Below are 27,951 nucleotides of genomic sequence, written 5' to 3'. Positions count from 1 at the left end.
TGTTTTTTTTTTTTTTTTTTTTTTTTTTTTTTTTTAATGGATTCTTATATCAGTTTCCTAGCGTTGCTGTAATGGTACCACACACCGAGTGGTTTAAACAATAGAAATCTATTGCCTCACAGTTCTGGAGGCCAGAAGCCTGAGGTCAGGGTCTCGGCAGAGTTCGTTCCTCCTGAGGGTGAAGAGGGAGAATCAGTCCCATGCCCCCCCCTAGCTTCTGGTGGTCTGATGGAGTTCCTTGGCTTGTAGAAACATCCCCCCCAGTCTCTGCCTTCATGTTCACATGGCATTTTCCCAGTGCGTCTTCACATGGCATTCTTTTTACAAGGTCGCTAGTCTTATTGGATTAGGGGTCCACCCTACTCCAGTTACTAATTATTGATACATCTGCAGTGATTCTGTTTCCAAATTAAGTCACATTCCAGTATGCTGGGCTAGGTTAGGACTTTGACATATGAATTTGGGGGAAGACACAATAAATCCCTAACAAATGAGTTCTAAATAAGGAAAGCAAAGCTAGAATTTAGGGAGATACACTATTTCATTAAAAACTACTCTGCCGAAGGGGTCTCATGGTCAGACAGCTTTGGGGACATTGCATTATATGTACCCTTATGCATTGCATTATATGTAAGCCATTCACAGTGCACACGTGCTTAGCAAAGACCTTGAAAGTTCACAAAAAGGACAGTTTTGCGTCTTTGTTTAAACCCATCATACAAAACTTAAGTGTGGCAAAGTTTTTCTTGTGTATCATTATTAATATTGAACCAAAGAATAGAGTCAGTGAATGCTTACTAGGTTCTGTGAGGTCCTGTAGACACAGAGGATTATACTCTGTGGCACTGAGAAAAGATTTCAGTGCACATGTAACTGCAGGAGCATAAGCATTCCACTGTAAGTGGTCCAGTTTTAAAAAAACCTCCCTTGCAATCTCTTTAAACATCGCCCCCTTCCCTGCTCATGTGGCTAATGTCTGAAATCCCCCTGTTAGAGCCTCATTTTTTAGTTTAAGCCTATGAAAACTTAAATCCATTTGAAGGAGGCCACACGTTCAGTAACTGTGTACATTACTTGTGCCAAACCAGTCAATAGAAGAGCGCTGGATGTGGACTTTTTGAAAATATTTGACTTAAAAAAAAATCCACTGAGTTGAAACCAGAGGTTACAGTCCCCAATCCCTTCTTCACTGTGTGCGTGCATGTGTGTGTGTGTGTTTGTGTGTGTGGTGGGACCTCCCACTGAAGAGATGTCAGGACATTTGTCCAACCAAAATCAGAAACTCTTCAAGAAAAGAGAAAATTTCTCCTTAGGCTGCAACCGTGTTGCCAATCAAGATATTTTACGTTAATGCTCTGACTAAATAAAAAGCTTAGAAACCGAGAGCAGAAAAAAAAATGTAATATAATTTTTCTTAGTTAAACTGAATGAAACTAGGACTACAATCAGAAAAACAACATGCAAATTTCACCAGTGAGTTAGTGGAGAGCCCTAATGTAGAATGTGCTGGAACTAACTGGCTCTCTCCCCATTCATGCTCCTCTGACTTCACCACCGGCCGAGGACAGAAACCTCAGCCATTCACTTCCTCACGTTATAGCCCCTGTGGATGGCAAATCTGCCACTGCACTCTGATTGCACCTGTTGACTGCTCTGTGCTCCCCAGCACGTTTTACACACCACCCAGCACATATGCCTGCCTCTTTCTCAGAAAGGAGGGTATTAATCATCGCTGAGCACAGCCTAGAACACAGCAGTCATTCACAAGTACTTGTGGTGGGACAGACTAGGCCAAGGCAAGTTCCTTGGAACCAGAAGCAGAAGCTTGTGCTGCCGTCAAGGATTTCTCAAGATTTCTTCTTGGATGCTTTAGCTTTACAAATATGTCTCCTCTGACTCCTGAACTTCCTCAGCAAGGTAGCTTCAGTTGAAGGTTGAAGTGTCAGGTAACTGATTTATCTTTCAAGATATGTCAGGTGACTTATAAAGCTCTCAGGACGATGCCCAGCACATGGTAAGTGCTGTGCAAGTGTTTATTAAGGAGATCAAAGAAATAAAAACCCATTTATTTATACAAGTAGACAGCTGTTGAAGAGTTTAGTTACATTCAGTATAGACATTATGCTTTATTAAAGCTTGCCTAGCACTGAATTCATTTAGCTTTTGTATTTATTAAGTTTATGATTTGACCGCTGTGCCACCGAGATGTGGTATCACGATGATGAGTGGGTGTGTAGTTCACTTGGATGGGGAGTGAGGGGCAGGCCCATAGAGAAATTTCTCAGCTTATTCACTTCCAGTATCTTCTCCAATTAGATTTAAAGACTTGAATTTTAGTTTCTTCCTACATATTTTACTCTTGCTCAAGCTCCTTGTATTTTCTCTTTGTTAATAAAACAGTTCCTTTCTGTCTGTTTCTTCAGTAACTTGTTCAGACGGATTGGTGTGCAGAGGCTTTGTTCACGAGTCTCTTAGGTGGTTGCTTCTCCACCAGAAGTCTCTGCTGTTCTGTGATTTTGTCCTTTTAGCTTTTCTTAGTAATTCCTGACAGCTTTCTCGGATCCCTGTTTGCCTGCTACTTTTCCTTCCACATTTTATTCAGCTGGACTCTGACTCCTTCTGTCTGATTTGCCCATGTGGATAGAGTGGAGAGTTAGGGGCCCGGATAGGCATAGGTGGTAGTTTTCTAGAGGTCTCAGCCCCGCAGAGCAGAGCACGTGTAGGGGGTGATACTTTGTGTCCTTGGCTGCAGAGAGCAATTGCAGAGAGAGCGACATTAACAGATGTAAGATGTAGTGCACCATTGAATTTCTAGGTCAGCAGAGTGAAAGTAAATAGTCTAGGGACCGCATCAGTTAGGATGGATTGTTACAAATAGCACAGAACTTGACAATGATGGCTCAAATAAATAAGGGATTATTTTTCTCATATAACAAGAAGTCTGGAGGTGTAGCCAGCCACTGCTGTTAGTTCATCATCATTGTCAAGACTGGTGCCTCTGTTATTCTCTTGGCTTTTCCCACATGGTTGAAAGATGGCTGCCACAGCTCCAGTCATCACATTTACATTCAAAATGGGAAGAAAGCAGTATCGGTGCCATTTCATATTGAAGGAAACAGTTGAACTGGGCCAGGTAGGATTTTGACGGAGAGAAAAGATGGAGAGTAGAAAGTTGATAAGGTAGAGGGTGTTTCCGCAAAACAATAATGAGTCTGATTTAGGAGGTAGAAGTGTGTAGTGGTGAAACGCCTGGACTTTGAGTTAGAAAAAACTGTGTTATTCCATTTATGAGACTTTAAAAAAAATCAATTTATTTATTTATTTATTTATTTATTTATGGCTGCGTTGGGTCTTCGTTGCTGTGCGCGGGCTTTCTCTAGTTGCAGCAAGTGGGGGCTACTCTTCATTGTGGTGTGTGGGCTTCTCATTGCGGTGGCTTCTCTTGTTGTGGAGCATGGACTCTAGGCATGGGCTCAGTAGTTGTGGCTCATGGGCTCTAGAGCTCAGGCTCAGTAGTTGTGGCGCACGGGCTTAGCTGCACTGCGGCATGTGGGATCTTCCCAGACCAGGGCTTGAAGCCATGTCATCTGTACTGGCAGGCGGATTCTTTACCACTGTGCTGCCAGGGAAGTCCCCATTTATGAGACCTAAAAACTGTTGTCTTAGACGGTTTCTTCAATACCTATATCACCTGGTTTCATCATTTGTAAATGGAGATAGTAAGAGTACCTGTCTTTCAAGTTATTGTGGAGATTAGTTGAGAATAGATACATAAATCCAAGCACATAGTAAGTTCTCAGAAAAAAAAAAAAAGACCTCCTCCTCTTGTTGTTATATTATCATCATCAGAATTAGCTGGAGTCCAAGATACTTTAGGGCGAGCAGCAGAAGGAAACAGTGGACTATTAGGCTAAATTCAGATCCTGGAGAGCGGAAATTCTAGGATTTTACTCTTTAAGCAGTTGAAGGTTTTGAAATGAAAAATGCCACAATTAAACCCGTCTTACCTGTTCATTCCATATTTCAACACTTTTTAGCTCCTCATACTTACAAATTTTTGTGCTCTTTTGTTTCCATGTATTAAATATAAAAACCTGGGCCAAGTCAACCCAGAGAACCTTATTCTTGCTCAAGAATAAATTTATGATATTTGTGACAGAAACACAAGTAAATGGATCTCCAGCATAAGCTGACACTGTTAGCTGTCTCTAACCCAGTTTTCTAAATGCCTTTTTCCCTCATAGGTTATCATTGTGAATCCCATTTCCCATTTTTGGTAATCAACTTAACAGCTGAAATTTTTTCTTCGCTGAGGTTTTACATTTTATAGTTACCTATATATTCACTTTGAATTTTGACATTTAATAACTCCCCTGAAATACCTGGGAGAAATTACATCTGTGATAAAACGTACTTTAGGGGGAGGAAATAAATGCTACACTCAAGGCAATTATACAGGCATTATTAAAAACATTAAATGTGTGTCAAAATTTTTAAATATAGGTCTAAAAGGAATGTAGATGAAGACCTAACATATACATATTAAGAAACTATTAATATTCTGCTTTTTGGGGGAAGAGATCTCCTAAAATGGAGCAGCCTTAAATCAGACTTATTAGTTTTGTAATAGGAAGTTTTGTGAAAGACAGATAAAGCCCCTGTATCTAGTGTGCGGTGTAAACTATTTGTCTGAAATGCACATTCTTACCATGTGGTTATATGCAATTTCTATTTGAGAGTTTTGGAAAAGGGACCCGTAGCCCTTCTGCTATGAGGGGAATACAGGATATGAGCATATATATTTATTTATTCACTGTCAAAGCAGTGCCTTGAGGGGGGAAAAAAACGTTGGCATCCAGGGAGGTCTTACATGAGTCCTGGTTAATATGTAAAATGGATCCAGCATGCAGACACGTTGTATTAACTCATGACTTTCGCACAGTCTAGGTCAGAACCATTCTTCCTGCCCCATTCACAAACTTCTTCTTCCTCCTTTTCCCTGCCTGGTGTGTTTTCAGGAATTTGTGCATGACCCTAACATCCTGATGGTGCATATGACTTGGCAAAAGTTTGTGGTGACCCGTTCCGATTATACCCTCACCCACAGATGAGATCCGCTGGGCTCTGTCACTTTTTCTTTTACCAGCATATCTGTCTTTTGTTGACGACTCAAGGTCTCTGGTGGTGGCTGAGTGAAAAAGAATAAAGATAAAAATGAAGGTGTGACTAGTTGAAAAATAGCGAGAATTTAAACTTGATAACAATTTGTGAACAGAGGTGGCATTGTCTTTGTAAGTGGTTGGTAAGTGCTAACTGCATGACCTAGGTGGCTGGCCAGAGACCACGTGGTAAATACTTTCCATTCAGAGCTCTTCAAGGTTCACCCATCTGTGGATCTGCTAATGGGAAGCAGATGAATCTCCAGGTACAGTGAAACAGTCACCTAGAGATAACACCCCTTAGAAAAATTAACACAACTTCTTTTATGAAAGACAGGTCACTGTAAAAAGTCACTCTACATACTTATCATCAACTGTTGGGAATAAAAAAGATTTATGACGACATTGAGGTATGATAATCTCAAATATGCTCTGCATTGGTTTTGTTTGTTTGTTTGTTTAGCGGTACGCGGGCCTCTCGCTGCTGTGGCCTCTCCCGTTGCGGAGCACAGGCTCCGGATGCGCAGGCTCAGCGGCCATGGCTCACGGGCCCAGCCGCTCCGCGGCGTGTGGGATCTTCCCGGACCGGGGCTCGAACCCGTGTCCCCTGCATCGGCAGGCGGACTCTCAACCACTGCGCCACCAGGGAAGCCCTCTGCATTGTTTTTAAAAGCTTTGTGTTTAAAATTCATAGCACTTTCTAATCCTGATAAAGTAGCCTAATTTTCTAGCTTGCTTTTGTTCAGTAAAATGTATTTCTAAGTCCATTTTAAGCAGCTGTTTCTTCAGTTTGAGTGATTTTTCTCTTGAGTTAATAGATTCCACACAAGCATTCCTGACTTTTAATGTTAATATATATTCTATATATTCCAAACTTGTTAGTGACGATAGAAAGCGCAAATCAGAATGAAATTCAGCTGTTATTTTGTTACAACACTTCTTCATTTTACTCTTCTTTGCCAAAGTATAGTGATAGCAAATCACATTTTACCCTGTATTGAGGTTCCATCTGCCTCTTCCCTCCCAGCAGATGGGAAGGAGAAAAAGATGTGTTAGGTATGGTTGTGTCATTTTAAGATAAGATGGCTTTAAAACTACTATATCAATAGAGGACATTTACTTACCATAGTAAATCCCTACATCATAAGTTCAGCTGTAGCTGGCCCAAAAGGAAAGCATTTTGATTTTGAGGCATTTGGCATTGGTAACTTGATCTATAGATTGATGTTTTCATCTTATATTGAGTCTAAAACATTTTTCTATTTTATCCAAACTCTTATACCTCTATAGTGACAATGCCTGTGCATAGTTTTGGCGTCTTCTTTTGATCATAGATAGGCTACTGGCCTAATGTCATTAATCTCTTTTTTTTTTTTTTCTTCTCACAATGCCACCAGCTTTCTGAAAAAGAGGGTAATGTGATGGAGACAGATAAAACATTTTTTTAGGTCGCCAGACCAAGAGAAAGAGAAAAACAGGTATGACTTATATAACTAAGTCATTGTTGCCTCTCATGGTGCAGAGCCCCATAAAGGAAAGCCTTGTCTTGTACTCTGCTGTGTCCCACATTTTACAACAGTACTAGCACATAGTAAGTGCTCAGTAAATATTAGTTGGATGGCTGTCGAAGGGTTGGGATAGAGTGGTTGGACTGAGCACTGCCATGAGTTTGTAAGTGTAGTTTTAGAGTTACTCCCGTATGTTTGAAAACTAAAAACAAGGCCAGTTTCAGACAGGATTAAGAGGCTAGTCAGCTGGCCAGTTTCCCGGGGTGCTAATCCATAAAAGACATTGATAACACTGAAAACATTCAAGACAGAGAAAATTGAGTTTATTAGAATTCCTCTACAATATGTGATTGGGATTGGGCCTAAGACATTCCAGGGACATGCTCTTTTGTTCTCTAAACAGATCTTTGTTTTCTAAGGAGGATGGGTCCAGTTAATTAACAGAGTTTTTGTTTGGCTGAGTGAGGTATTCAAATCGGGAGGGGCAGAGCCAGAGTTTTTGGACAAGAGAGAATGTAGTTAAGTGCTGTTCCCAGGAATCTTCTTATTCTACTTTTAGGCAGAATTGAGCCTTTTTTTCTAAATGAATTTAAAGCAACATTTAAAGAATATTAGTTTAAAGCAACATTTAAAGAATATTAGTTTAAAAAAGCAACATTTAAAGAATATTAGTTTACTTTCCCAACTCTCCTTCCTTGGTAACTTTACTCAAAAGAGGGAGAAGGAAAGAGAGAGGTGAAAATTGTAGCCTACGCAAGGTGATTACAAATTTTGGTGTCTCGTTGAAGCTCTGGACTAGTGCTGTCTTATAGAGATAAATAATTTTTAAGAAATTTGATAGCCACACTAATAAAGTAAAATGAAACAGGTAAAAGTAATTATAAAAATCTATTTTATTTAACCCAGTAAATCCACAATATATCATTTTAGTGTATAATCAATATGAAAATTATTGGTGAGATATTTTACATTTTATTTTTTGTATTAACTCTTCAAACACCCGTGAGTATTTTTGGACTTAACTCATGGCACATCCCAGTTTGGACTTAACCACTTTTCTGGTGCTCAGTAGCCACATTGGTTAGTGACTACTATATTGGACAAAGCAGTCCTAGACTATGTCCAGGATAAGAGTCAGTGACCCCAGTAGGCATCACTGAGCTGGTCGTAAAAGGTCTTTTAAACAAAATTCTCTCTTTGGCCCGCATGAAATTCTCAGTGGTGGTACCATTCTTTAGAAAAAATTCTTTCAGGAACTATAATGATAAGTGTGTTGAAGTATTTTCCTTCATTCGTGATGCTGTAGGTTGTTTAATGTTTAAATAAAATGAATGTCGTTCATTTGGTTAACCTCATCTACAGAGTAAAGCATTACCAATTGATAACTGCATCTGTTTAGACCAGTGATGGCTAAATGTTATGTTACAGTAATTAATGGCGATGAGAGAGGAGGCCTGGTTTATGGATGTCATGCTTGGGAGCTAGTGGGAAACTACTTACGGAGATGACTGGGAGTAGCCTTAAGATGTGAGTTCAGGAAAGGGGTGAGGGTACAGATGATTATATGTGCTCAATTTGTCAACCGATTGATAATTTTACCTAGAGTTTAGTTGTACTAGTTTTCCTTTTTCTCCTTTCTCAGTCATTATCACACGTCCTTCGTTTTCTTTTTTTGTTTTAAATTGAGATGTAATTCCTATAAGATGAAATTCACCTTGAAAGGGTGCAGTTCAGGGGTTTTTAGTGTATTCACAAAGTTGTGTAACTATCTAATTTCAGAACCTTTTGTTTTAACGGCATAATCTTCTAGGGTTTACTTTCCCAGCTCTCCTTCCTTGGTAACTTTACTCAAAAGAGGGAGAAGGAAAGAGAGAGGTGAAAACTAGGAAGGACAATGTGACTTTAGGAAGCCCATTTCTGAACTCTTGACTGTAGGTGGGTACATCCTCAGGAGCATTAATACAATAGTAGAATTGGAGGAGGTTTAGAGGTTGGTTTAGGAGATATTCTGCTGTTTCCCATTTCCCATCTTGGCCCAAAATGCTGACAGTATGGTCTTATAAACATCTGTGTTAAATAATCGTTTTATCAAATTGGAAAAAACACCGATTTAGAGTTGTTTGAAAAATTACACAATTTAAATCCACTATCAAATAGATGTTATTTGCATTGGTTGGTTACTCATCTCTAGCATTATTCTAGTTCTAAAACTCATTTCAAGTAACCTAAGTTTTAGAAGTGAAAGGAAACTTCTGGCATATTAGACATAGCTCAAGGACTCTTGTTTGTGTCAAGCCATTCTACCATATATCTTTGTATGGTTACCATAATTGTTTAGAATATTCTCCTAGGGACATTATTGTCAATTACCAAGGATTATATAGTCAGTTCCCACCTTGCATTTCATTTGAATCATACTGTTCTGCATTGTTTTAAATGGCCACATTTTAATTTTTATTGAGAGGAAGGCAACTGCAAGGAATGTGGTTATCATGAGCCAATCTTACCTTTAGGGTATTTGAGATATTTTCCAACTCTGAGATTGTGGTTGCTTTCTGATTGCCCTTCTGCTTGAACATGCCTTACTGCTTAACTGTGATGCTCTGTTGCTTCTTTCACGTGATGGACTGGAGCAAATGAGAAGTATTTCCAGAGCTCACTCTTTTCAGATTGAAGGAAAGAACTGAGAGAGCTTGTGTTTCTATTTTTTTCTTTCCTTCTTAGGCTTTCGTCTTTCTTCTGGAAAACGTTTCCGCCACTTTTCACAAGATTAGCCAGTATCCCTGGATCACATAAGGATGGCTTTGTGCTGTACTTCCAGACTGAGCAGAAGCACCATGTTGATATCTCCACAGGGGCCTCTGCTTCCATCCTTCCTCTGGCCAGCTCTTCAGCCATAGACTGGATCTTTTTATCTCACCCCAAATTATTTTCAAGCCTACGATGAGTGAAAGAATATGATATCTAAGAATATGGTTTTAATTGGGGGCTTCATATTTTTGTACAGTACATTTTTTTTTTAAGTGTCCCGTTGCAGATTGCAAGTATAAATTACTGTAAGAATTACCATACAAAACTCGCTTGCTGACTTGAATTGGTGGTTTCTTACAGAGCAATAGAAAACATGGTGCTAATGAATAATGTGCCCAGAAACTCTTATTATAGGGTTGGCATGAATTCCACTTAATGACAAGCTTTCTCAAGCGACAGTTGAGTTTAAATCCTCTTTTTCATTAGTGAGGTATAAAATGTTCATAATACCTTCCATCGTGCTGTTCTTTTGTAGCCTAGTAGCATATATCTTCCACGTTCACCAAGACACCCTTTAAGATCCTACCAGTTACTTCCTATCTCATAAGTAAGGTTTGTTCAGGAAATAAAAATGTATGTTTTCCCATTGTTAGCTGTATGTTTTTCTAGTAATCACATCTGAAGCTTATTAGGCAGTAATAGCCTTAAGATATTATTTTTTTAAATGTACTACTTTGGTCTTAATACTAGTTTTTAATCTCTTCTTGTTTCTGTGAAGTCTGAATGAGATTTTCAAAATTGAATAATAATTTGATCCGTTAATCTTTTGAAGCTAGTAATTTTATTTTCTTCCCTTTGCAGTCTCTGAGGTTCGCAAATGAATAGAGCTTCATTACTGCAGTCTGCATTTAATAACCATTATCCATTATCTTGTAATTAAGACTCCCTGTAACGAATCATGAGGACAATGCAAAAATACATAGTACATTTCTTTAATGAACTGGAAAATGTTCATCTTGTTCTATTTAGTAATGAGTTGCTGAATAGTCATTAAATCCACTGGAGAATAGAGCTAGATGGATTTTGAAGACTGTCTTGAGTTTGTGGTTAATCTATTAGAATTAGAATTTCATCTTCTATTTTTATCAACAGCTGATTAGAAGTCATTCTGTTTGACCGAATTGATTAGAAGACCGTATACAAGGGCAGCTGTTGCTTAATGAAAGTTTTTAATGAAACTGTACCATGGAGACTTGCAATTATAGGCCTTAGAAAAGCTTTGAGTTGCTTTAGACCACGAGAAAAGTCTTGTGCTAGAGATTTCAAATTTGGAAAATAAAGAAATACAATATAATATCATACTATAAATTTATTATTAATTTTAGTTTCAACCAATCACATTTGAATACTATATTTAATGTGTTACTTTTGACTTTTCAGGCTTTTCATCTCCTAGTTTAGTTATTTCGTTGAAATTATGGGCACTGATGACAGAACATTTATATGGACAGCTATTTTAATTGTGAGATATTTTCTCATATTCTCATAAGGTTTTTCTCCCCAACCTGAGCAGAGGTGAGCTTGGTTTAATGTTGGATTTACATGAGCTCTGAGGAGAATCTGTGGTGCTCTGTGGTGTTGGTAATTCGAAATCTAGCATTTATTTCTCTACAGTAATTTTGTTTTAGCAGAGGGGGCAAGGGAAGCAATATTAAAATAAGTAAAACAAAGTGTGTGCCTACCTAGTCCCACTGGAAAATCCATTGTTCTTTTGACAGTTGTAAAATATGAGTGTACTTTCTAAAGTATTTTGTGTAATTAAAGCTCGGCCTTATTCCTGGATTTAAAGAGATAGCCAGGGGTGCCGACCTCCCTGCTATTTGAATCTCTTATGTGGTCTCTGATTCTCAATTGTCCTTCCTCAACCTCTCCAGCTCAGACACCCAGTTTAGTATCTTAAACACTGATCTCAGGTGATCAGCGGATTTTTACAGTCAGTTTTTAAAACACGCATTGACACACACGCCCCAAATATCACCACTCCCTGTCTCTCTGCTCCCTGTCCCTCACAGAGATTCCTTAGATGCATCCATTTATTATTGTTGGGATGTGTCTTGCACTTTCTATGCTTTTGGTGTTTCTTCTAATGGTGGTTTTCTTCCATATGCCCTCTCATCTTCACATTTTATCTCTCCTTCAAGGTCTCTCCCAAATTCCCCGTTCTATGAAACCTTCCCTTGTTTTCGCTAAAGTGAATCTGAACTTTTCCATTTCTTGTTGACTATAATACTTACTTGGCGTCTGTCCAAAACGCTGTAAATACTGTATATAATTTGTATCTTTATCCATATGTGATTTCCAGGCAATAAAGTCTTGCATTAAAATTTAAGGACTTCTGGTATCAGCTTTGGCATGTGAAGAGCTTGGAGACTGTCAGAACTGTCCTTGGAGCAAGAAAAGGCCAAGTAAACTGAAAATCAACGACTTTTCTCAGACCCATTAAGGAGTTTAAGTCACAGGGCAAACTGCCACCTTGAAATCTGTAGAGACAGGAGGATCCTGAGAGTCACAGCTGAGATCTGCTTACCTGCTAGAGCCATAAACTGGTAGGAACACTTACACGGTAATTTTGACAAAGCTCTGGAGGCTGCATGTGGCCCCCACACTTTTGTGGCTTTTCCCTCCAGGAACCCCAGGTTCTCACAGTGAAGAGCCAAGAAAGATCCTCTCATGGCTGTGGCAGGGGAAGGGGAAGATAATCATTATGAAATATGCCCAGAGCATTCCCCCTGTCAAAGGTCCACTTTCCAGGGCAAAAGACTTTATTAGAACCTTATCCTACCTGGGAGGGCATTTCACTCTAGTCTTCCTACCTCACCAAAGTAGGGGAGAAAAGCCAAGACATACTTACGAAGGTTACAGCCCAAGGACAAAGGCCCATTTAAAGACTGAAATTTAATAAGACTATAAAATACTTCCTCTCTCCCATACACTATCATCACAGCAATAGGGGTCCAGTAATCCAGTGGATTACGGCTGACAGAGCTAAAAGACATAGACTGTCTCTAAGTAGGAAGACTTAGGAAGCCTAAAGTAAACATGAGAGACAAAAACCAGGATGTTACAGGACTTGAAGTCTCCAATACCTGTGGCTACAACAGACATTAAACACAGCCCAACTCTTAGCCAGATTAACATAAAATCTCACACTGAAGTCCTATCTATCTCAATTCCTATTACCTGATGTCACGACTGGCATTCAACAGAAAATTACAAGAGAGGGATTTCCCCAGCGGCACAGTGGTTAAGAATCCGCCTGCCAATGCAGGGGATACTGGTTTGAGCCCTGGTCTGGGAAGGTCCCACATGCTGTGGAGCAACTAAGCCCATGCACCACAACTACTGAGCCTGCATTCTAGAGCCCACAAGCCACAACTACTGAGCCCGCATGCCACAACCACTGAAGCCCGCGTGCCTAGAGCCCGCACTCCGCAACAAGAGAAGCCACTGCAATGAGAAGCCAGCACACTGAGACAAAGAGTAGCCCCTGCTCACCGCAACTAGAGAAAGCCTGCACGCAGCAATGAAGACCCAGTGTGGCCCAAAATAAATAAATAAATAAGTAAACAAATAAATCAAAATTTTAAAAAATATTTAAAAAAAGAGAAAATTACAAGAGATGCTAAAAGGCAAGAAAAAACACAATCTGCAGAGACAAACAAACAACAGAACCAGTCAGATATGACAGATATGTTAGAATTATCAGAAAGAGAAACTTAAAGTAACTATGACCAATATGTTAATGATTTGAATGGGAAAAGTAGACAACATGAAGGAATGATACGTAATATAAACAGAGAGATGGAAACCCTAAGAAATACTCAAAAGGAAATGCTAGAAGTCAAAAACACTGAAAGAGAAGTGAAGAATGCCTTATCAGTAGACTGGATAGGGCTGTGGAAAGAATCAGTAACTATGAAGATAGGTCAAAAGAAATCTCCTAAATTGAAATGTGAAGAGAAGAATGGATGAAAAACCCCCAGAACATTCAAAAACTGTGGAACAATTTCAAAAGGTGTGGCACATGTAACCGAAATATTTGAAGAAAGAGAAAATTGAGTAGACAGCATATTTGAAGTAATAGTAGCCAAGAATTTTCCAAAATTAATGACAGATACCAAGCTGCAGATCCAAGAAGCTCAAACACTTAGCAGAATAAATATCAAAAGCAAACAGACAAACACAAACAGAAAACACTACATCTAGATATATAATATTCAAACTGAAGAAAACCAAAGACAAATAGAATATTTCAGAAAAAAGCCAGAGAAAAGGAAAAGGAAACAATTCCAGTGGACTTCTCATTGGAGACTGTGTCAGCAAGAAGCAAGTAGAGTGAAATAATTAAAGTATCGAAGGAAAAAACCCCACCAACCTAAAAGTCTATATTCAGTGAAATTACCCTTCAAAAGTGAAGGGCTTAGACATAATAAAAACTGAGGGAAATCATTGCCAGCAGATCTGCCCTATAAGAAATGTTAAAATGTTCTTCTGGAAGGAGGAGAATTATATAGGTCAGAAACTCTGATTTACATTAAAAAGGAGGCTGTCAGAGAAAGGATAAGTGAAGAACAAAAAGAAATTATGTTTCTTTCTCAGTTGATCTAAAAGATAACTGTTTAAAGATTATACCATATGGATAAGTGAAGATGAATTACAGCAGTGTTATAGGGGATAGGAGGGAGAAATTAGGAATACTTGGTTGAAAGGTAACTGCAGTACTTGTGTAGCAATATAGTGTTATTTGAAGGTAGGTTAGTTAAAAATACATATTGAGAGCTCTAAAAAAATATGCAAAAGAAGTATAATTGATATGCTGAGAGGAGATAAAATGGAATCATATGAAATGCTCAGTTAAAACCAGAGAAGGTAGAAAAAGGTGTAACAATTAATAAAAAATACAACAAATAGAAAAAGGTATAATTAATTATAAAAAATAAGACCCTATTATATGTCATCTGTAAGAAAGCCACTTTTAATATAAAGACTTTGAAGGTTCAGAGTAAAGGGATGGAGAAAGATATACCATGCTAACATCAGAGTAAAGCCGAAGTAGGGGTATTAATTTCAGACAAAGCAGACTTCAGAAAAAGGAACATTTTCAGGGGTTGGACAAAGAAGGACATTGCATAATAATAAAGGGGTCATTTCTCCAAGAAGACATCCTAAACAATCCTAAACATGTATGCACCTAACAACAGAGCATCAAAATATGAGGCAAAATCTGGTAGAACTGAAAAGAGAAATAGACAAATCTGCTATTATAGCTGGACTTCAAGACCCCTCTTTCAGTAGTTGATAGCTCAAGAAAGCAGAAGTGTCAGCTAGGATGTAGTTGACCTGAGTAGCCTTATTAATCAACATAGTCAAATTGATGTTTATAGAGAACTCCGTCCAACAGCAGCAGAATACATATTTTCAAGTTCTAATGGCACATTCACCAAGAAAGGACACATCCTGGCTCTTAAAACACACTTCAATGTTTAAAAGAATAGACACCATACAAAGTATGTTCTTGGACTGAAGTGGAACTAAACTAGGAATCAATAACAGAAAGGCAGCTGAAAATCTCCCAAATAGTTGGAAATTAAACAACATACTTCTAAATAATACATATTTTAAGACATTCTCCAGAAAAATTTAAAAAATGTCTTTTGAATTAAATGAAAATTAAAATACAGCTCATCAAAATTTGTGAAATGGTGCAAAAGCAGAGCTTAGAAGGAAATTTATAACAGATGCATATATTAGAAAAGAAGAATGATCAAAAATCAGTAATCTCAGCTTCTACCTTAGGACATAGAGAAAGAACCATAATTTATGTCTCAGGCAAGCAGAACAACAGAAATCAGAATTAGAGCAGAAATTAAATGAAATTGAAAACAAAAACAATAGAGAAAATTTTAAAACCCTAAAAGCTGGTTCTTTGAAAAGATCAATCAAATTGATAAACTTCTAGTCCGAATAACCAAGAACCAAAGAGAGAATACTAATATCAGAAACGAGAGATCATAACTGTTCCTATGATCATTAAAAGAATAATAAAGGAATCCTATGAACAACTCTTTGCCCCCAGTTTGATAATGTAGGTTACGGGGATCAATTTCCTGAAAGATAGGAACAACCAAAACTCCCACAGAGAGAGATAGTCTGAATAGGCCTATGCCTATTAATGATGTTATTTTAATTTTATTTATTTTATAAAATGTTTTAATTATAGAGTGTTATAAAATAATAAGTTTGCTTATTTATTTAATAATATAATGATATTTAATACTTTAATAAATTATTAAAGAAAGATAATTAAAACCTTCCAAAAAGAAGAGTACTAGCTCTAGGTGGTTTAACTGATGAATTCTACGAAACATTTAAGGAAGACAATAATACCAATTCTCCACAGTCTCTTCCAGAAAATAGAAGAGAGAGCACTCACTCTGTGAGACTATCAGTACCCTAGTACTAAAACTAGATAAAGACATTACAAGAAAGAAAAACTATAGATAATTGTCACTCATGAACATAGATGTGAAAATCCTCAATAACACAGTAGCAAAATGAGCCCAGTGTATAAAGGGAATAATATACCACAGCCAACTGGGATTTACTCCAGATATGCAAGGCTGGTTCAATGTAATGTAATCCACCATATCAAGCTAAAAAAGAAAACAATGTATGCCAATATCAATTGGTACAATTTTGGCATTTGACAGATTCCAACACCTATTCATAATAAAATCTCTCAGCAAACTAGGAATAGAGGGAACCGCCTCAGCTTGATAAAACGTACCTACAAACAGACTTTAGCTAGTATGCTGGGAAACTGGATGCTTTTCCCCTAAGACCCCTCTAAGAACAGGGAAGGATGTTCTTTCTCACCACTCCTACTCAACATTTTACTGGAAGTCCTAGCTGGTGCAATAAGACAAGAAAAGGAAATACAATGTATAAAGATTGGGAAGTGTGGTAGACTGATAATGGCTCCCAAAGATAGGTTTACATCCTAATCCCCAGAACCTGTGAATATTACCTTTTTTTGGGGGGGAAAAAAAGAGCCTTTGCAGATATGTTTAAGGATTTTGAAATGAAGTTATTATTCCGGCTTATCCGAGTAGACTCAAAATGCCATCACATACGTCCTTATAAGAGAGAGGCAAAGGAATATTAAGCTCACACACAGAAGGGAAGGCAATGTGCAGGTGGAGACAGAGATTAGAGTGATGCAGCCAAGGAATGCTGGCAGCCATAAGAAGTTGCAGAGACAAGGAACATGTTCTCCTGAGAGCCTCCACAGGGAGGGCAGCCATACTCACACCTTGATTTTGGACTTCTGGCCTCCAGAACGGTGAGAGAATAAATTTCTTTTTCTCTAAGCTACCAAGTTTGTTATAATTTGTTACAACAGCCACAAGATATTAATACAGAAAGAAAGATATAAAACTGTTTTTCTCTGTAGATGACCTCCCTGTCTATGGAGAAAATCTCTCCAAAACAACAAACTCCTGAATCTACTATGTGAGTTTATCAAGGTTTCGTGATACAAGATTAATATACAAAAGTCTGTTTCTTTCCCATTTACTGTAATGGGCAAACAGAATTTGAAATTTAAGAAAACTACCATTTACAATAGTAATTCATAATTGACGTAGTTGGTATAATCTAATCTAACAAAATATAATCTGTACTTGACCTGTACGCATACCCGTTAGATTGCCTAAAGTTCAAAAATTGACACCACCAATTGCTACTGAAGATGTAGAGCAACAGGAACTCTCATTCGTTACTGTTGGGAATGCAGAATGGTGTAGCTACATTGGAAGATAATTTGGTAGCTTTTTTCAAAGCTAAGTATGGTCTTACTCTAAAATCTAGCAATTTCCCCCCTAGTTATTTACCCAACTGATTTGAAAATTTATGCCCACACGAAAACCTGCATATGAATGTTTATAGCAACTTGATTCATATTTGCCCAAAACTGAAGCAACCAAGATAGCCTTTAATAGGTGAATGGATTAACAAATGGTGGAACAGTTATGCAATGGAATACTATTTATCAATAAAAAGAAGTGAGCCAGGAAAAGACAGAAGTGAATGTTAAGTGCACGTTGCTAAGTGAAAGAAGCCAGTCTGAAAGGCTGCGTGATTCCAATTATGTAACATTCTGGAAAAGGCAAAACTGTTGAGTTAGTAAAAAGTTCAGTGATTGCTGGAGTAAGGGGGAAATGAAAATGTGAAGCCTAGGGGATTTTTTAGAGTGGTGGAAGTATTCTGTATGGTACTGTAAAGATGGATATATAACACTATACATTTTTAAAAACCACTAGGAAGATTCACTACGAGTGAACCTTAATGTATGCAAATGAACACAGCCATTTAGGGGGTCAGGGGATTCCAGGATGGAATGCACACTGTGGCCAAAGAATCAAACTGTATTACAAATGTACAAAACAGCTTCACTGAAGGAGGTGGGAGAAAAGGTGCTGAGCTACATATCTTTATAAATGAATTGAGTCTATAAAGCTTAGAGGCCAGTGAAACTGCACGTTAGCACTAGACAGTCGTTGATGCAGTGGTTTTCCTTAATGGTGTGGTTAACAATTCAGAGAACACGATACATGCATACTGGATGTGCACAATTAAATAAATGGATCATGGATGGTGGGTGCCAGATTCTCACCGTTGGGGTGGGAGTTTACAGATAAGCAAGGCGAGAGGGCTAGAACAATCCTTGTAATGGGTTAGAGTTGGAGACATCAGTACAACTGGTCTTTAGTTTAATATAGACGTAGATAGTTAAATATGGAATTGTAAATATATATGTATATATCAGTGGGTTAGAATATACACACATTTTTCCTTGCTCAGTCAGCTGAGAAGGCCTAAAAGCAGGATCCCTAGCAATAGCAATGAGTATACCTACCACCAAGATCTTAGTTTCTAACACTATTTTCCAATAAAAGGAACCAGGGCTCTTTGGAGAAATGGCTTATTCTTGGACTGGGGTGGAAAACATATAAGACGAGCCTGGAGCATCTGGTAGTACCAGAAAGTAAGTGCTTTAAAAAACCAAAAAATCCACATGATGGTGGTGTGTCAAAGGAACACAGGAAGCACCTGAAAGAACTCCCAATGGCCAAACCTAGAGCCATTTGAGCAACAAAATAAATTAAGTCATATTGGATTATAAACCCAAGTGAAGAATAAATATCTTTGAGTCTATACTCATATAAATAAATGATTATAAATAAATGAATAAATGGAGAAGAGACAAGTCTCCCATGCAAAAACATCCAAAGAATGTATGTAGCTGCTCCTCCCTGAAGGAAGTGGTTTGCAGCTCCCATTCCTAAAGTGCGGGATACACACTAAGGACTTCTTTCCAAAGAGTACAGTATGGAAAATAGGAGGAAAGGAGTGACTTTTCACTGGAGAAACCTAGCAAATACCACCTCCACCAGTGTTCAAGGTCAACTTCAACAGTGGGAAGTGATATTGTTAATATGTACGCTTGATGTGATGTGATGAAAATGGCACATTACCTCTGTGGTTTTCTTCCCCAAAAAACATGTAATCCCAGTGTAATCATGAGAAAAATGTCAGACAATGCCAGTTGACAGAAATTTTATGAAATACCTGACAAGTACTCCTTAAAATTGTCAAGGTCATCAAAATAAGGAAAGTCTAAGAAGCTGTCACAGCCAGGAGGAACCTATGGGGGCATGACAAATGTATTATAGTATGCTGGATGAAATTGGATTCTGAGTAAAACTAAGGAAATCTAAATAAAGTATTATTTATCTAAATAAAGTATTATTTTGGTTTTAATAATGCATCAATATTGGTTCATTAATTATAACAAAGGTACCATACTGATATGAGTTGCTAATAATAGGGGAAACTGAGTGTGGGGTATATGGGAACTCTCTGTAATGTCCTCGTAATGTTGCTGTAGATCTAAATCTGTTCTGAACTTAAAATAAATAAATAAAATGATATTTTCTTCTAAGCCACCTGCCCAATTTTGTTACTGGGACTGGAATGAAACCCCAAACCGTCTTCCTTTTCCCCATTAGTCAGTTAAACATGGAAAATATTATTATTTGCTTTTTCTTGGTAACTGTGGCTACCCACCCATCCACCCATCCAAAATTTATTAAGCTTCTCATGTGTGTCACGCTCTGGGGATACAGAAGTGCACAAGAAAGGTATAGCACCTGTCTTCAAACAATACAGTCAAGAAAGGGGCACAAACAATGTGTAGGCCACCATTACAGCTCCTGGGCTGCTATTGCTACCACGGTAGGTGTTTTCTTCTAGGTGTATTAGGAAGACAGTCTCCTCCGTAAGGGAGTTTGGCTCTTTTGGTTAACTTTAGATGGTGTGATTTTTAAGTGACCGTACCTTTTTTTTTAGGCCTCTAAATATGGCCTTGGTCTTCTGTCTTAATAATCTTCTCTTCTGAGATGCTTAGAAGAATTCAGATAGATCCAGTGTTGTACCCAAAAGCCTTCTAGTGAATCAGAAGACAGTGTCACCTATTAGGAGAACACATCATGGTTGCAGTGTGAATTTTTTAGTAATGTTCCCCTCACCTCTTACATCTGTTTGCGGGCTTTCATTTCTTCTCTTTGCTTGTTATTTCTGACATTGTAGGGGCCAGGCATTGGTCGTGGAGTCGCATTTATTCACTCATCATCACCTTAGCACATGCCTACCTCAGGGCCTTCGCACTTGCTGTTTCCCTGCTTGTGGTGCTCTTTTCACAGATTCCCTTCATCAGTCTCTGAATTTTACTCATCAGAGATGCCTTTATGGTGACTATTTAAATACATCTACCTCTCCCCAGATCCGTCACTCTCTTTCTCGTTATGTTGCATTATTTTTCTTCACCACACTTCACTCCACCTGGCCTTTGTTATATAGTTCTTTGTTTATTGTCTTTTTCTTCTGGAGAATCTAGTCACAAGGGCAAGAACTTTGTTTTGTGTCATGATCTGTTCCCAGCATGTAGAACAGAATCCAGCACATAGTAAGCACTCAGTGAATACTTCCTGAATGAATGCAGGCATGACAGGCACATCTCCATTTCCCCAAATGGGCCTACAGGCCCAAAGGAAAGAAGGCTTCCAATGACCTGCTTGGATAGATCAGAATTCCTGTGGTTCTTACACAGATTGCAACCCTACCTAGGTCTTTGCTCCATTTCTGTTTGTATAACACTTGACAGTTTTCACAGTCTTTTCACAGAGATTGTCTCTTTTGATTCTTTGTGTAACACTATGAAGCAAGTAAGAATTTCCAGACATGTTTTATAAATGAGAAAGGTTAGGTGATGGAATTTGCAAGGTAAAGACAGTACCTGGCAGAGCCGGAAACCAGATCTCCTGACTTCTGGCTCACCAAGTGATTACCCAGGATTTATGTTTCCTCTATACCTGCTCATAGCATGTATGCTTTTGAGGGAAAGGGCTTGAATGATTTGTGTTTATATTTCCCACTGTGCCTTTCACACAGTGTGCTTGCTGAAGGCGTGCTGATTTGAACCTTTCTATCCACAGGGTAGTCCTGGGCGTGTCTTTTGTAGTCGAAACCAGAGGGGAAAGTTTTGGCCACTTCTTGTCTCCACTTCTTTTGACCATTTCTTTGACAGACCTGGGAGAATCTCAGAGATTAGTCTTACGTAGGGTTCCACAGATTTTGTGCGCGAGGGCCCATGCACTGGCCCAGGAATCACCTAGGAACCTTGTTTCTGTTCAGATTATGATTCAGTTGGTCTGGTGTAGGGCCTGAGAGTCTACGTTTTAGTTTTTTAAACAAACTTTTTTAAAAAAATTTATTTTATTTAATTTACTTATTAATTTTTGGCTGCGATGGGTCTTTGTTGCTGTGCGCGGGCTTTCTCTAGTTGCGGCGAGCGAGGGCTACTCGTTGATGCAGTGCACAGGCTTCTCATAGTGGTGCCTTCTCGTTGCCGAGCATGGGCTCTAGGCACGCAGGCTTCAGTAGTTGTGGCACGTGGGCTCAGTAGTTGTGGCGCACGGGCTTAGTTATTCCGTGGCATGTGGGATCTTCCTGGACCAGGGATTGAACCTGTGTCCCCTGCATTGGCAGGTGGATTCTTAACCACTGCGCCACCAGGGAAGTCTGAGAGTCTACATTTTAAACACGTTCCCTGATAGTGCCTGTGCTGCTGATCTGTGGTCTGCACGGAGCATTGTGAGGATGGTTCACCACCTGAAGGATGGAGTCTGTGTTTGGCTGTCTGACTGTGTGACCCTCAGTAGGTTTCTTAGAGACTCTATAGCACATGGGTTAAGCTATATTGCTTTGTTTAGAATTCTACCTACCCCCTGCCCTGCGTGACCTCAAGCAAGTTACTTTACACTTCTGTGCCTTAATTTCCTCTTTAAAAATGGGGATCATATTAGTACTTATACAGTTATTGTGAGGATCGATTGAGTCAGTACTTACAAAGCACCTAGAATAGTGCATAGTGCACAGCACTCAGTGACTCTTAACTATTATTATCCTCTCTTTGTCTCCTTGTGCTATTTTGTTGTGGGTTTCTATTCAGCAGAAACCTACATCAGTAGGTGTAAGATACATTTGAGAGACAGGAAGTGTTTAAAATATTTGCAAGTTGAAAATGCATGGTGTCTTTCATGAAAATCACAATCTGGTTGGAAGACAGAGCTTTCGTTAACGAACAATGCAGTAGGAATCAGCTATTGGTGGTTCTCCTTGTGTTGTCTCAGCTGTACTGTGTACTTTCTATCACACGTAAGAATATGAGTAGGCCCTCCGGTTTTGTCGTAAAATGTTATATGATGCTAAGCACAGGGCATGAAATTGTTTCTATTCCTCTCAGTTTTGTGTTAAATAAACCAACTTGGTTTTAATTGCTGATATGGAAATATAGAGACAAGAGCTCCAGGGATCAGTGAGAATCCATTTGGTGCCTAATTTAATCCATCGTATGATCAGGGGGAAAAAAATGTGGACAGAATGACTTTAAAGAGAGATTTGGTTTTAGTTTTTCAAATAATTGATGAAAAATAAAGTCGTGTTCCTCAGGAAAAAGAATTTACACAACTCGTTTCTTCCACCAACTCAAAAGTATAAAAAATAAGTTTTTTAATTAACATGGAGCTTTTTCTTCCTTTTGTTTTAGGATCAGATTTTATTAAGACCTCTACTGGAAAAGAAACAGTAAATGCCACCTTCCCAGTAGCTATAGTCATGCTACGGGCCATTAGGGATTTCTTCTGGAAAACTGGAAACAAGGTATATTATTGCCAGCAAATCTTTCTTTGGAGTGAAGATAATGTTATTTACAATACTCGTCGCAGCCATGATAACTGTCTTTATAGGCATTATAGGCAGATGGTGTGAGTGTGTTACCTGTATTAAGATAAACGTTTAATTTACCTTTTACTACAAAAGAATACATTCGGGGGGGGGGGGAAACTGTGCGATTCACAGAAAGTGAGTGTGAGTGTGGGCGTTAGGATGTGTGATCAAGGTGTAAACTCACTTTGTGTCCTTTTATTAACCGAAGACAATTTTATCACTGACGAGAGATTCCTAAATGGGTTCCTTAACGAACTAATTCTGCTGCAACACAGAAACTTTCTGGTAAGGCGTTGGCCAGAGAAAACAGGTTACTGCAGAAATTAAACTTCTTGAGGAATGGAAAGAATTGCAGAGTAACATTTATTGAATGATAAGCTGTGGTGGTGATATGAAAAGTATGCAATATAATGGGAAATAATCTTTTCCTGTCATTATTGAAGGACACACATAAATTGGTTTTTCTGTTGGGAAACCCCCGGTCCAGAAAAACTTATTACTTTTAATAATATGAGGTGAAGAGAAAATTCTCGAGGAGATGAACTTATTAAACAAAATAATGAAATGCTGTGAAACAGCAAAGGAAAAGGTAGCTAGACGTTATATAGCTCTTGAATTAAATATCCATTTTTGCGTTTTATGGCAGCTGGAGGTGCTCTTTGGAAGACTGTTAAGCTGAGGAGGGTATATGCTCGCTTTTGTCAGCTTTTCGAAAAATAATACATATTTTTGAAACATGAATTTAAAAGGAAAAATGCGTATGAGGTGTTTTTTTTTTTTAAATGAGTTTGGATTTTCCTTTTCACTTCAAGTTGCTTGTTTAGCTGCAAATTATCTCAAAGGATTTTTTTTTTTAACATCACTGGCGAGAAAGGTAATTTTTATTTTTAAATGAGACTTTCCCTTCCTGAAAGGCATCTTTTAAAACCAATCTCTTGATTTCTGCCGAATAGAAACCCATAAAAGAACTTTAATCATCTGCCAGCTGGTTGTGATGACTTTATATGTGACTGTATTTCAGTTTATTTTGGAATCGGAGACCTTTTTAAGAAGGTACCTGGGTTTGAGAGGAAATGAACTCCTTGCAGCATTTGCTCCTTCAGAATACCTTCATACTTAGAAGAGTACAAATAGGATACATATCTACATGGTGACCTACATATGAAAGTTAACCCAACTTGAGTAACCTCTACTTGGTAGCCTGTCTGCAATGGTCCAAATTAAAAAAAAAAAAATTATAAGCAAAGCTGTAGAAATGAGAACTCCAGCTTTGGGCCCCCCAAATGAGACCACCACCACTCACTAGATCAGTGGTTCTTAATTCTCAGCCGAAGAACATTCCAATAGATGTGGAGCTTTTTATACTTCCAGATGCCTGGGTCCTCACCCCGGCAGTCCTGGATCAGTCTTCAGGCATCTCTACGTTTCATAATCTCCATAGTTGGGGCTAAAATTCTCCAGTGGGGGCCCAAGTCCTGTTTTGTTTTCAGTAAACATTCATTGAGTCGTTACCTGTGTGCTATGTTAACCTATGTTAAGTGCTAGGGATACAAAAGTGAACATGCCCCTTCTCAAAAGAGCCCTTACACAAGAATTTCAATAAAAGTTTTAAGTGTTCAGTGTTCTAGATCAGGGTAGTGAGGGAGGGACATTTTGCTGTCTTTCATTACTTTCTTTTAAATTGTATCCCTCCTTTCCTCAGCTAATAAATAAAGTTCATCCTGGTTTTATTGAGAAACAGGTACACGTCAATTCATATTCATCTTGATCACATTTGATTTCACATAGGACCTGTGTGTGTATCTGCAAATCAGGGGCATTTTTTTGGATTGTTGACAAGCTGCCCGGGCAGCCCTTAGACTGTGAAGCTTCCACATCATTGATTTAAGGGGTGTTTTAAAATGTGACAGGCCGCCTTCCAGACCATGATTAGTGTCACTCCTGAGAAGCAGAGGCTTGATATTTCATAGCTGATTTCACTGCAGATTTATGTTTTCCATATTCTCTCCCTTAAAAAAAAAAAAGGATAAACTTACGCTAGAAACTGTCTTTCGAAACATTGCCAGATAGATTTGCTGACACAACTGAATTGTATAGAAAAATCTATATGCAGCACTGCCTAATTGACAGAAAATGCCCCTGTGATTAACGTGTATGCTAATATGAGCTAAAATTTATTCTTTTTTTTTTGCCTCATCTCAATAAATAACCTGACTCTACCTATCTCCCCCTACTCCCCACACCTCCCCTCACTCTTTTTTTTTTAATTGTTCTTTTGAAGAAATTCCATTTTATTTTATTTTATTTTATTACTTATTTAATTTTTGGCTGCGTTGGGTCTTCGTTGCTGCATGCAGGCTTCTCTAGTTGCAGCGAGCGGGGGCTACTCTTTGCTGCGGTGCATGGGATTCTCATGGCGGTGGTTTCTCTTGTTGCAGAGCACAGGCTCCAGGCACGCAGGCTGCAGTAGTTGTGGCTCGCGGGCTCTAGAGCGCAGGCTCAGTAGTTGTGGCACACGGGCTTAGTTGCTCCGCAGCATGTGGGATCTTCCCGGACCAGGGATCAAACCCATGTCCCCTGCATTGGCAGGCGGATTCTTAACCACTACACCATCAGGGAAGTCCCTCCCCTCACTCTTACAGGGTCACTTGGGCTCCAGAGCGATAGGCAGATATGGTTCGAATCTCTGTACGGCTGTTGCTTAGCTGTGTGACGTGTGTCCGAGGCAGGGAAACCGGTTAGGAGGCTTCTCCCGATGTTCCAGTGAGGGCTGACGAGAGTCTAAACTAAACAGTGGAAGGGAGAGTAGAGAGGAAAGTACGTGTGGAGTTAGACGAGTTCAGAGGGTGGGATCGGTGGGACTTGACTTGGTGGGTCACTGGATGTGATGTGAGGGACGTGGTGGAGTCCAGGTTATTAGGAGTTTCTGGGTTGGGTTTGCTGAGCTAAAGCAGGTAGACCGCTAGCTATTTCTCCGCCAAAGCTGGGCTTATTTGGGATCAGCCACCATGGCGAGCCACATGCAAGTCCCTGCAGGGCAAGGAAAGAAGTGTGCTTTATAGAGAGGAAAAGGAAGACAGCGTATACTAAGCAAGGAGTCCGGGGCTTTTCATTGGCTGAGTCCCTTGCAGAAAAGGAGTCTTTCTTCTTCCTGTCAGGCTCTGTTATCCAGGAGTTAGAACCCCCCGCTTCTGGTCTCCCGACTCTATTTAATCAAGGTTTCTTTTTAATCATTTTTTACAGGTTGATAATGAGACCATTCATTTATCGTGTCCCTTCTCTGGCATTCTGTTAGCAATCACCCCCTGCTGGTGCCACCTGTCAGAGCAGCCAAACTCTGAGTGGTTGAAGGCATGAGCTTTAGTTCTTGGGCTTTGGGTGTTTACTGTACCGGATAGTCAAGTTCTTGAGACAAGTATATCCAAATAAGCAGGTTTTACTGTATATAGGACACGTTTATCATTTTCGAATGGACCCAGGGACATCATTTGTAAACATCAGATATTGGCCGAATTGTGCTGTTTTGTGGTCACCTTCAGAGACTACTGAAGTGTAAAGGTCCCCTACACCGTCTTTTTCACCTGTGCTTTTTTAACTGTTTGGCTGCTTTATGTAACTTGGTCTACTTACAACTTAGAAAAAGAGTCCCTGCAGTTAAGTTGATTAAAGTAACTGTCACCTCTCCTTGCTGGTTGCTGCTAATTTGTTTAGTGTGGCCTCACTGAGTCTCTCCTCTTGTTTTAAATCCACATATGTCTCTCTTGCAGCTCAGGATGGAGGGCTGAAAGGTGTACATTTCTTCTGGCCTCCTGGTAGAAACAGAGAATGAATGGGCTTTTGTGATATGTTTTCCTGTTTATTGACACCTCTCTTGTTTATCCCAGGTTCACAGCTATGGTCTAGATGGTTGAGGTTTATGACTTTCCAGTAAGTGAAATGTTAATGAGGGTTATTAACTCTCATTAGTGTCTCAGAGGCAGTGACATTCTTCCCATTAATCTTGGAAAAGTCGTTTTGTAGTGTAAATGGACATGAGTCAGTGCTCTAAGGTCTTTTGCGGGGGGTGAGGGGGAGGCGGGGCGGGGGGGACACTCGAAATAGGTTTTAGAAAAGAGAGGATGGAGACCCCGTATTAACACAGGACCAGTTTTTAAAGCAACCCAATAACAATGCTAAAAATTGCTCTCTTTCCCACCTCCCCTTTTAGATAGGCTTTAAGCCGGCAGGAGGCATCCGCAGCGCGAAGGACTCCCTTGCATGGCTCTCTCTCATAAAGGAGGAGCTAGGGGATGAGTGGCTGAAGCCAGAACTCTTTCGAATAGGTGCCAGCACTCTGCTCGCGGACATCGAGAGGCAGGTGAGGAGCAACCCGTTGTCCTTGGCACAAACTGACAAGTATTTTTGAGAAAGAAATAAAAAAGGCACTTATTAGGTTGTGAGAACTGGAGATGAAAACTCATCTGATGACCTCATTGTACACAGCCTCTGGCTTCTTCCAAGCAAACCTCCACCTCAATAGGTTGGATGGAGATTCTGCTGAGTGCATAAAGGTGGGGCTTTGTAGTGAGATGTTAACTAAAATTATTATGTAATACTGTAATTATTAATTGATATGTATAGTAATATAATAATTAATGACTAATTAAACTCTGCTTTCCCCACAGATTTACCATCACGTGACTGGAAGATATGCAGCTTATCATGATCTTCCCATGTCTTAAATCAGCGACGAATTCCAGAAAAGTCCTTTACTATTTTCCTGCATGATTGCTAAGATTATTTCATTTAAAAAATGAGGGAATAGGTAACTGACTTTTTTCCCTTAAAATTTCCATTGAATTTAACTCAAAGAATGAAAGGGAAAAGCCAGGTACACACATGGTGTGTACACACATGGTCCCCGTTTCAGGCATGTCTGAAATGGTCTTGTTTACTAGAAGATCTCCATTGTTAATTTTGTGAAGGTGTTCTCTTAAGAACTCTGAGTAAATTGTTAAAGATAGCTTTGACAACACTAAATTCTAAGGAAGCAAAAGGTTGACTTGCCCAAGAACCATGCTGTAGCAAAAGAAAACGCAGCACCCCTGCAGCACGTCTAACTCCACATAGCTCCACAATGAACCGCT

General features: G+C 39.1%; 1 protein-coding gene across 1 annotated transcript in view; it reads left to right on the top strand.

Moving 5' to 3' along the window:
* Positions 1 to 27,546, top strand: part of DERA (deoxyribose-phosphate aldolase) — a 77,193-nt gene extending 49,647 nt beyond the window's left edge. Inside the window, exons 7-9 of the mRNA XM_007454639.1 lie at positions 22,647 to 22,759; positions 27,033 to 27,182; positions 27,490 to 27,546. Coding sequence (XP_007454701.1) covers positions 22,647 to 22,759; positions 27,033 to 27,182; positions 27,490 to 27,546 — 320 coding nt within the window. The remainder of the gene's footprint in view (positions 1 to 22,646; positions 22,760 to 27,032; positions 27,183 to 27,489) is intronic.
* Positions 27,547 to 27,951: the final 405 nt, after the last annotated feature.

This window comes from Lipotes vexillifer, unplaced genomic scaffold, assembly GCF_000442215.2.
Source record: "Lipotes vexillifer unplaced genomic scaffold, Lipotes_vexillifer_v1.1 scaffold911, whole genome shotgun sequence".
NCBI lineage: Eukaryota > Metazoa > Chordata > Mammalia > Artiodactyla > Lipotidae > Lipotes > Lipotes vexillifer.
Note: the sequence above shows the minus strand (reverse complement) of the source record. Positions and strands in the feature narration are given on the sequence as shown.